The sequence below is a fragment of the Pempheris klunzingeri genome, chromosome 17 (genome assembly GCF_042242105.1).
Source record: "Pempheris klunzingeri isolate RE-2024b chromosome 17, fPemKlu1.hap1, whole genome shotgun sequence".
Lineage (NCBI taxonomy): Eukaryota > Metazoa > Chordata > Actinopteri > Acropomatiformes > Pempheridae > Pempheris > Pempheris klunzingeri.
Genome location: NC_092028.1, coordinates 667,214 through 677,743, shown reverse-complemented (window position 1 = coordinate 677,743; position 10,530 = coordinate 667,214). Strand labels below are relative to the sequence as shown.

The 10,530-nt window shown below is 48.8% G+C and overlaps 1 protein-coding gene across 1 annotated transcript in view; it reads left to right on the top strand.

The window, feature by feature from the left end:
- The window catches only part of LOC139217019 (F-box/LRR-repeat protein 19), a 17,465-nt gene extending 7,163 nt beyond the window's left edge, over positions 1 to 10,302 (top strand). The window contains exons 6-11 of the mRNA XM_070848287.1: positions 520 to 1,808; positions 6,865 to 7,028; positions 7,627 to 7,788; positions 8,510 to 8,731; positions 9,504 to 9,923; positions 9,996 to 10,302. Of these exons, the coding sequence (XP_070704388.1) occupies positions 520 to 1,808; positions 6,865 to 7,028; positions 7,627 to 7,788; positions 8,510 to 8,731; positions 9,504 to 9,769 (2,103 nt within the window). The 3' untranslated portion in view covers positions 9,770 to 9,923; positions 9,996 to 10,302. The remainder of the gene's footprint in view (positions 1 to 519; positions 1,809 to 6,864; positions 7,029 to 7,626; positions 7,789 to 8,509; positions 8,732 to 9,503; positions 9,924 to 9,995) is intronic.
- Positions 10,303 to 10,530: the final 228 nt, after the last annotated feature.

Sequence of the window (10,530 nt, the reverse complement as noted above, 5' to 3'; positions counted from 1 at the left end):
TCACAAACGGCCGTTCTATGGCTCTCTGCACACACACCAGACTCCATTCACTAAAACAGGGACTTTAGAGCTGCTGCTCTGCTGCTGTGACTTCTGTGTTTTAAAGATCTGTTCAACACTCAGTAACACAAACACACTGACTGGTGGACTGTTGCATACTACGAGGTTCTGTGAGCTAAAATCCCTGAAACGGCTGTTTGTGGTTAAACCAAAAGGATCTTCCAGGTCTCTCTCTGTAGGGATCCTTTCCATGATGCTGTCACACACTTAGAATAACACTCTGAGCCTGTCAGTGGATCAAACAAGCTCTTTTAGTGGACCTACTGTGATCAGGAGCAGCTGAGGTGATCTACTGGACCAGTTCCAACACTTTTACTACCTACCAGTCACTCAGACACCAGGATGAGGACAGAGAGGATCATGGGTAGAAACAGGGGAGGGACTTTGCTGATACATTAGTTTATCTACCTGGTTCTGCCCTCAGTCATCTCAGCAGCTTCTGTTTCCTCCGTCTGTCAGAAACCCAAACAGGAGCCGGTGGAGTCCAACGGTCCCACCTCCTCAGCTGGGGGGGGAGCCGGAGGACCGCAGGGCTCCTCCACTACTTCGTCCTTTCAGCCCGGGGGAGGAGGAGGTGGGGGAGCGGGGGGAGGTGCAGGGGGGACGTCGAGTGCAGACCAGCGCTCCCATCACAGAGAGAAGCTGGAGCGCTTTAAGAGGATGTGTCTGCTGGAGCGCCGGCCCGAGTCCTCGTCCTCCTCCTCCTCCAGCTCCGAGTCCGACTCCGAGTCCGACTCTGATGACTCTCTGAGGGGGGAGCAGGCGGGGGGAGGCTCCTCTCCTTCGTCGTCCTCCCCCGCCCCGCCTCCTCCGGTCGTCTACGGTAACAGCAGCGGGGGGCGGGCGGAGCGGGAGCGGAGTCGCAGCGAGCGGGAGAGAGAGCGGGAGAGGGAGCGGCGTCTGGCCGAGCTGGGCTTCAGCGCCAGCGAGGAGTCAGAGGGGGAGGCCGGGAGGGGGGAGGATGAGGTGCGGGAGGAGGAGCAGGGAGGGGGAGGAGGGGAGAAGGCCCGGCGGAGAGGGGGAGAGGCAGGGTTACCTCCACGAGGACGGAAAGGAGGCCTGCTGGATGGAGAGGAGGAGGACACGCCCACCTCTGACAGGACCCGGAAAAACTCCTCCTCCCTCCCTCCACCCTCGCCCCTCTCCTCCAATCAGATGCCTCCGTCCTCACAGCACGACGGCTTCACGGGGAAGCAGCGCAGCAACGGGCAGGAGGCGCGCAACGGACGGACACGAGGAGGGACAGGAGGAGGTGGGAGGGAGGGAGGGGAGAAGGAGAATGCCAGCGGCGTTCTGACCAATCACAGACATGGCGGGGGAGGAGGGGGCGGGACCAAGGGCAGTGGGAGCCGTGGCAACAAGATCCGTCCCAGTAAGAACCAGACGTCCAGAAACAACATCACCTCCTCCTCCTCCTCCATCCCCACCTCCAACGGGGGAGGGGGTGGCGGCAGCGGCCTGATGATGTCAGCGATGGCGGCATCTCCCTGCTCGCAGCCGTCCCGCCTCGCGCCACGCTCTCAGATGATGAAGCGCAGCCCGCCGGCCGTGCCCTCGCCCCCCCGACCCGTTCAGATGGAGAGGCACCTGGTGCGCCCGCCCCCCGCCTGCCCCGAGCCCAGCTGCCTGCCGCTGGACTCCGGCTCCTCCCACATCATGACACGGGACGTGTGGCTGCGAGTGTTCACCCACCTGAGCCAGAGGGAGCTGTGCGTCTGCATGAGGGTCTGCCGCACCTGGAGCCGCTGGTGAGTGACATCATGATGACATCATGCTGTGTTCAGAGTGGTAGCGGCTGACGGAGGTGATGGGAGATTCTTCGTGCTTCCAATCAATAAGTAATAATCCGAGGAGTTCAGTAGCTGTGTTCTAAAAGCCCTTAATGTATTTTCTCTGCACCAGCTTTGGAACATAAAGGTTCCTTCCAGAGCAGACATGTCAAACTCAAGGTACAATTATATATACGGCCCGCGAGATCATTTCATGTGACTATTAAGAACGGCCCGTCGGTAAACAGCTCTCTTACCTCTAATACTACAAATCCCACAATGCACTGAACAGCTGCCGCGCTAGTCAGGACCCGTGCAGCAGCCCCTCCTCCCGCAGGTATAATGACACACCGATCAGCGGATCAATGCATCGATCAGCGCTGTTATAGCGACACTTCAGCTACCCCCCCCCAAAATAATTTATAAATAAATAAAGAAAAGTGGACTTCCACAGCAGAGTTTGGTCTGTCTGTCTGTCTGTCTGTCTGTCTGTCTGTCTGTCTGTCTGTCTGTCTGTCTGTCTGTCTGTCTGTCTGTCTGTCTGTCTGTCTGTCTGTCTGTCTGTCGGAGGTGAACCTGTGTGTCTTGTTAGTGGAGCTGATGTGGCCGTGATTAAAGAATATAAATATAAGACGGCACCATGAGACAAAACATGAGGATAGTACAGAAAATAAAAATAACTTAAAATTAGATTTATTTTATTGAGGAAAAGTTGTTGAAGTTTGGCTGTTTACATTCATATTTCTGGATAAAATATATATTACATACAGTATTTACAGTCACTTTTAGGCTCTTCACTAAATGACCGTGTTTTAAACGAGCTGGGCATCATTGATTGTTGCTCAGTGTTAAAGTGACAAATTTAAGTAAGGGCTTTTTAATTAAAGGTGTTTTTACGGGCTTTTAGTTTTTTCAGACACAGTTTGAAAAGTAGTATATAACAATAATATTACTACTACTACTACTAATAATAATAATAATACTAGTATTTACTAGTACAGGGGTGTCCACACTTTTTCAGCTTGTGAGCTACTTTTAAAATGACCAGGTGAAAATGATCTACCTCCATTAAAAATGCTAAACATATATTTGTTTATATACTCAGTGTTCTTCATATATACACTGTATGTTGGTGTACACTGCATGACTGCAGCTAATGTAACCCTCATTAAACTGACAGCAGTGATGCACACCATCACCATCACTCTGAGTACCCCTTCCTGTCCCAGAGTACCCCTTCCTGTCCCGTTCCCCGTCCCAGAGTACCCCTTCCTGTCCCGTTCCCCGTCCCAGAGTACCCCTTCCTGTCCCAGAGTACCCCTTCCTGTCCCGTTCCCCGTCCCAGACTACCCCTTCCTGTCCCAGAGTACCCCTTCCTGTCCCGTTCCCCGTCCCAGACTACCCCTTCCTGTCCCAGAGTACCCCTTCCTGTCCCGTTCCCCGTCCCAGAGTACCCCTTCCTGTCCCAGAGTACCCCTTCCTGTCCCGTTCCCCGTCCCAGAGTACCCCTTCCTGTCCCAGAGTACCCCTTCCTGTCCCGTTCCCCGTCCCAGAGTACCCCTTCCTGTCCCGTTCCCCGTCCCAAACTACCCCTTCCTGTCCCGTTCCCCGTCCCAGAGTACCCCTTCCTGTCCCGTTCCCCGTCCCAGACTACCCCTTCCTGTCCCGTTCCCCGTCCCAGACTACCCCTTCCTGTCCCGTTCCCCGTCCCAGAGTACCCCTTCCTGTCCCGTTCCCCGTCCCAGAGTACCCCTTCCTGTCCCGTTCCCCGTCCCAGACTACCCCTTCCTGTCCCGTTCCCCGTCCCAGACTACCCCTTCCTGTCCCGTTCCCCGTCCCAGAGTACCCCTTCCTGTCCCCTTCCTGTCCCGTTCCCCGTCCCAGAGTACCCCTTCCTGTCCCCTTCCTGTCCCGTTCCCCGTCCCAGAGTACCCCTTCCTGTCCCGTTCCCCGTCCCAGACTACCCCTTCCTGTCCCGTTCCCCGTCCCAGAGTACCCCTTCCTGTCCCGTTCCCCGTCCCAGACTACCCCTTCCTGTCCCGTTCCCCGTCCCAGACTACCCCTTCCTGTCCCGTTCCCCGTCCCAGACTACCCCTTCCTGTCCCGTTCCCCGTCCCAGAGTACCCCTTCCTGTCCCGTTCCCCGTCCCAGAGTACCCCTTCCTGTCCCGTTCCCCGTCCCAAACTACCCCTTCCTGTCCCGTTCCCCGTCCCAGACTACCCCTTCCTGTCCCGTTCCCCGTCCCAAACTACCCCTTCCTGTCCCGTTCCCCGTCCCAGAGTACCCCTTCCTGTCCCGTTCCCCGTCCCAGAGTACCCCTTCCTGTCCCGTTCCCCGTCCCAAACTACCCCTTCCTGTCCCGTTCCCCGTCCCAGACTACCCCTTCCTGTCCCGTTCCCCGTCCCAGAGTACCCCTTCCTGTCCCGTTCCCCGTCCCAGAGTACCCCTTCCTGTCCCGTTCCCCGTCCCAAACTACCCCTTCCTGTCCCGTTCCCCGTCCCAGAGTACCCCTTCCTGTCCCGTTCCCCGTCCCAGAGTACCCCTTCCTGTCCCGTTCCCCGTCCCAAACTACCCCTTCCTGTCCCGTTCCCCGTCCCAGAGTACCCCTTCCTGTCCCGTTCCCCGTCCCAAACTACCCCTTCCTGTCCCGTTCCCCGTCCCAGAGTACCCCTTCCTGTCCCGTTCCCCGTCCCAGAGTACCCCTTCCTGTCCCGTTCCCCGTCCCAGAGTACCCCTTCCTGTCCCGTTCCCCGTCCCAAACTACCCCTTCCTGTCCCGTTCCCCGTCCCAGAGTACCCCTTCCTGTCCCGTTCCCCGTCCCAGAGTACCCCTTCCTGTCCCGTTCCCCGTCCCAGACTACCCCTTCCTGTCCCGTTCCCCGTCCCAAACTACCCCTTCCTGTCCCGTTCCCCGTCCCAGAGTACCCCTTCTTTAGTTTAGCAGCAGCTAGCGTGTCCCACATGTCCCTGCCTGCGCCCCGTAGCAGAGCAGAGATGTCAGACTGTCCGTCCTGTCCGTCCATGAAGCCGTAGGGAGGATACAGACATTCATTCACTTTCTAAACCACTCAGTCCTGATCAGGGACCATGGTGATGGACTCAAATCTTTTTTTAATGTCATGAGATCTACCCGCACTGCCTCCGTGATTGACCGGTAGATCGCGATCAACTTATTGGGCACCCCTGGTGTAGTATAATATAGTATTATATAATATATAATACTATAGTATATTACTATGATACTATAGTATAATATATAATACTACAGTATATTACCATGATACTATACTATAATATATAATACTATAGTATTATAGTAATATACTATAGTATAGTAGTATAATACTAGAGTATATTACTATGATACTAGAGTGTATTACTATGATACTAGAGTGTATTACTATGATACTAGTGTATTACTATGATACTAGAGTGTATTACTATGATACTATAGTATATTACTATGATACTAGAGTGTATTACTATGATACTATAGTATATTACTATGATACTAGTGTATTACTATAATACTAGAGTGTATTACTATAATACTATAGTATTACTATAATACTAGAATGTATTACTATGATACTAGAGTATATTACTATAATACTAGAGTATATTACTATAATACTAGAGTATATTACTATGATACTAGAGTATATTACTATACTACTAGAGTATATTACTATGATACTAGAGTATATTACTATAATACTAGAGTGTATTACTATGATACTAGAGTGTATTACTATGATACTATAGTATATTACTATGATACTAGAGTATATTACTATGATACTAGAGTATATTACTATGACACTAGAGTGTATTACTATGATACTAGAGTATATTACTATAATACTATAGTATTACTATGATACTAGAATGTATTACTATGATACTAGAGTATATTACTATAATACTATAGTATTACTATGATACTAGAGTATATTACTATGATACTAGAGTATATTACTATAATACTAGAGTGTATTACTATAATACTATAGTATTACTATAATACTAGAATGTATTACTATGATACTAGAGTATATTACTATAATACTAGAGTATATTACTATAATACTAGAGTATATTACTATGATACTAGAGTATATTACTATACTACTAGAGTATATTACTATAATACTAGAGTGTATTACTATGATACTAGAGTATATTACTATGATACTAGAGTATATTACTATGATACTAGAGTGTATTACTATGATACTAGAGTATATTACTATAATACTATAGTATTACTATGATACTAGAGTATATTACTATGATACTAGAATGTATTACTATGATACTAGAGTATATTACTATGATACTAGAGTATATTACTATGATACTAGAGTGTATTACTATGATACTAGTGTATTACTATGATACTAGAGTATATTACTATGATACTAGAGTATATTACTATAATACTAGAGTGTATTACTATAATACTATAGTATTACTATAATACTAGAATGTATTACTATGATACTAGAGTATATTACTATAATACTAGAGTATATTACTATAATACTAGAGTATATTACTATGATACTAGAGTATATTACTATACTACTAGAGTATATTACTATAATACTAGAGTGTATTACTATGATACTAGAGTATATTACTATGATACTAGAGTATATTACTATGATACTAGAGTGTATTACTATGATACTAGAGTATATTACTATAATACTATAGTATTACTATGATACTAGAGTATATTACTATGATACTAGAATGTATTACTATGATACTAGAGTATATTACTATGATACTAGAGTATATTACTACGATACTAGAGTATATTACTACGATACTAGAGTATATTACTATGATATTATAACTATAATAATAGTTTGACGCATAATTAAGACAAACCTTTATAAACAAACCTTTTGTTGTACAATTCATTGATTTGTTTCATATCTCTGCTCTCCGATTGGTCGGTTTAACACGAGGTGGTATGACATCATTGGGAGGTGACCGCAGGTGTGTGTTGTCCCCGCCCCCTCCAGGTGCTGCGATAAGAGGCTGTGGACTCAGATCGACCTGAGCCGACAGCGCTCCATCACCCCCCCCATGCTGAGTGGCATCATCCGCCGTCAGCCCGTCTCCCTGAACCTGGGCTACACCAACATCTCCAAGAAGCAGCTAATGTGGCTCATCAACCGCCTACAAGGTGCTGCCGACACCTGTCACCTGTCTGCTCACGGTCATGCTCAGGGCTTTTTCTGCAGCTTTCAGCTGTATCCCATGGCCTTCTTCAGCCAATCAGACGGCCTCAGGGGTCCTCATGGGACACAGCTCCACCCACATAGTAACAGGTGGTCGAATATGTCCAGGTGAGCAAGCGTCATGTGCTAAAGAAGGCCAGTGGGTACGGCAGAAAGCTCTGACAAAAGCTAGTAAGTCAGCATTGAGTTTATGTGTTACTACAGACACCAGTGTCTCTGTGTCTCACCTGTGTGTCTCTCTCTCTCACCTGTGTGTGTGTGTCTCTCTCTCTCACCTGTGTGTGTCTCTCTCTCTCACCTGTGTGTGTGTGTCTCTCTCTCTCACCTGTGTGTGTGTGTCTCTCTCTCTCACCTGTGTGTGTCTCTCTCTCTCACCTGTGTGTGTCTCTCTCTCACCTGTGTGTCTCTCTCACCTGTGTGTCTCTCTCTCTCACCTGTGTGTGTGTCTCTCTCTCTCACCTGTGTGTCTCTCTCTCTCACCTGTGTGTGTCTCTCTCTCACCTGTGTGTGTCTCTCTCTCACCTGTGTGTCTCTGTCCTGCAGGTCTGTTGGAGCTGAACGTGTCCAGCTGTCCGTGGCCGGCGGTCTCTGCTCTCTGTCAGGCTGTCTGTCCCTGTCTGAAGCTGCTGGACCTCAGCAGGGTGGAGGACCTCAAAGACTCGCACCTGAGAGAGCTGCTGGCCCCCCCACCTGACACCAGGACAGGTGAGACGCATACACACCTGAGGCGGCGTTAGGGTCAGTTTAATGCTCAGGTGTGGCTCTGGGAGTCCTCGTTAGGAGAACTGGATGTTGTTTTGGAGGGTTCAGATAATCGTTCTAAAATTAGCAGATTTTTGAATGGAGTCTGGTGTGAAGTGGCAGTGAGGTCAGTTATCATTAAAAGAGCCCGTTAGTCTGTTTGACAGGTTTCATAAAAATCTAGTTAATGTGACCTGTTGGTAATAACAGTGTTTCCATTGGATGCGGGGGGGGGGGGTAACTAATGCATAACAATTGATTGTAATGAATTGACGAGCCGCTCCGTTGGACAGAACGTACAGTATCATGGTTTTTAAAGGGTTTTCACTTCAACAGCAGTTTAAAGTGATAATTAATGGAGATTTCAAATGAGTGTGTAGCTAATGATTACATTATTAAAATAAAAGTAGTTTATTGATTAAGGGCCCCTGAAGTCTTTTCACATTAAAGGTGATCAGATGCTTCTACGTCTGCACAGGTGTGCAGGTTCTTACCCCTTCACCTTTGTAGCTGGTCGTTTAAACATTTTAAATGGAGAACTAATGGATTTCAACTCGCAGTGTAGATTAAAGGTACATTTCCACGAACAGCTGTTACGTTGTGACTTAAGGGCGTCCTTGATTGTTAAACGTAAAACGAACCGTTACCTGCCTCACCAACACCTGCTCTGTCACCGGTGGAGCAGCTCACGGTGAAACCAGAGTGGGCCGTTTCCAGAACGTGACGGAGCTGCGGCTGGCCGGTCTGGACCTGTCGGACGCGTCGTCGCGCATGTTGGTGCGTTACGTTCCTCACCTGACCAGGTTGGACCTGAGTCACTGCGGGAACATCACGGACCAGACGGTGCACACCCTCACCTCCCCCATCTCCCCCCTGAGGGAGAGCCTCACCCACATCAACCTGGCAGGTGAATGAATCTCTCACACACACACACACACACACACACACACACACACACACACGTGCTCCTGTCGTCTTCATCAGCAATACAAAACGTCCCTTGAAATATGTTTGTTTTTAAACTGATGGACAGAAAAGAGTCTGTATGTACTGAACGTAGAAGTGAGTGACACCCAGCAGCCTGAGCCCCCTAACAGAGACATTTACAATTAAGTAAGGAACTTTTGACAACAATATTAAAGGAGAATTCTACTGTTTCTAACCCTGGGTCCTCTCTGTTCAGTGTTGGAACTAGTCCAGTAGATCTTGTTTGATCCACTGACAGGCTCAGAGTGTTATTCTAAGTGTGTGACAGCATCATGGAAAGGATCCCTACAGAGAGAGACCTGGAAGATCCTTTTGGTTTAACCACAAACAGCACACACACCAGACTACATTCACTAAAACGGGGATTCTACACTGTAGTTGCTAGTACACTGCTGCCTTGACTGGATTAGTGTGTTTGTGTTGTTGTGTGTCTTTGGTGTTTTACAAAGTTACTCACAATATTTATGTAGCACAATCACACAACCTGACTAACTGACCGAGGCAGCAGCAGAGCAGCAGCTCCCTGTCCTGTGAAGTAAAACTCCTGTTTTTGTCAGTGGAGTCTGGTGGCTTTGAAGAGAGCGATTTAACGGCCACCTGTAATTTGGTGTTCTTCCTTGAGTTGAGTGTGTGTGTTGCAGTAGTTGTGCACCAGCTGATGGTGTGTGTGTGTGTGTGTGTGTGTGTTTCAGGCTGTGTGAAGGTGACGGAGCAGTGTGTCCCATTGCTGCGCCGCTGCCCCTCCCTGCAGACGGTCGACCTTCGCTCCTGCTCACTCCTCTCATCTGAGACCGGACAGCTGCTCTCCTTCCCCTCCCACACCTCCTCCTCTTCCTCCTCCACCTCCTCCTCCTCCGCCACCACCACCACAATTGCTGCTTCATCCTCCTCCACCTCTACGTCGGCCTCCTCCTCCTCCTGTCCTCCTGAAGACAGAACGCTGCTGAAGAACAGCTAAAGTCCTCCTCCATGTCATGTGACACTTGAGTCTTTGGTCCAGACGACCTGCAAGCCCCGCCTCCCACCTTGTTACACTACAGACAGGTGAGGAAGAGGAGGAGGAGGAGGAGGAGGAGGAAGGACCTGTGCAACATTTGTCCTGAGTTTTGTTGGTGGAAGAGGAGGAGGAGGAGGAGGAGGAGGAGGAGGAGGAGGAGGAGGAGGAGGAGGAGGAGGAGGAGGAGGAGGATATTTTGGGAAAGTTGTCGGTAATAGTTAAAAAAATAGAAACCCTGAGCATGTACATATTTGTTCTCTGTACAATTTTGGGTGTGTGTATATATCTGTAGTTTACTGTAAATGACCCGTAACCTTTGAAACATCACCCCCAACACTCCTTCCTTCCTTCCTTCCTTCCTTTCTTCCTTCCTTCCTTCCTTCCTTTGATCAGTCATCATGCCAGGCATCCACCTGCTCATCCAGTAGCTGCAGAACAGGGAAAAGTGGAAAATCAGCACTTGACATTGTCCAGATTTAGTTGCTGTGGTTTGAAAGGTGACGTTAGCCCCCCCCCCCCCCCCCCCCCCCCACACACACACACACACAGTCAGAAAGCTGAGGGTTTGTCTCTGAAGTGGCAGCAGTCTTAAACAGTTTGTGTCACATGCAGAGTCAGAGGATGAGTGTGAATCAGACAGTTTGGGAGCTACGCTAACAGTTTCCCTCTGCTTGCAGTCTTTGTGCTAAGCTAGGCTAATCACGCCTGTGTCTCTGTGCTGG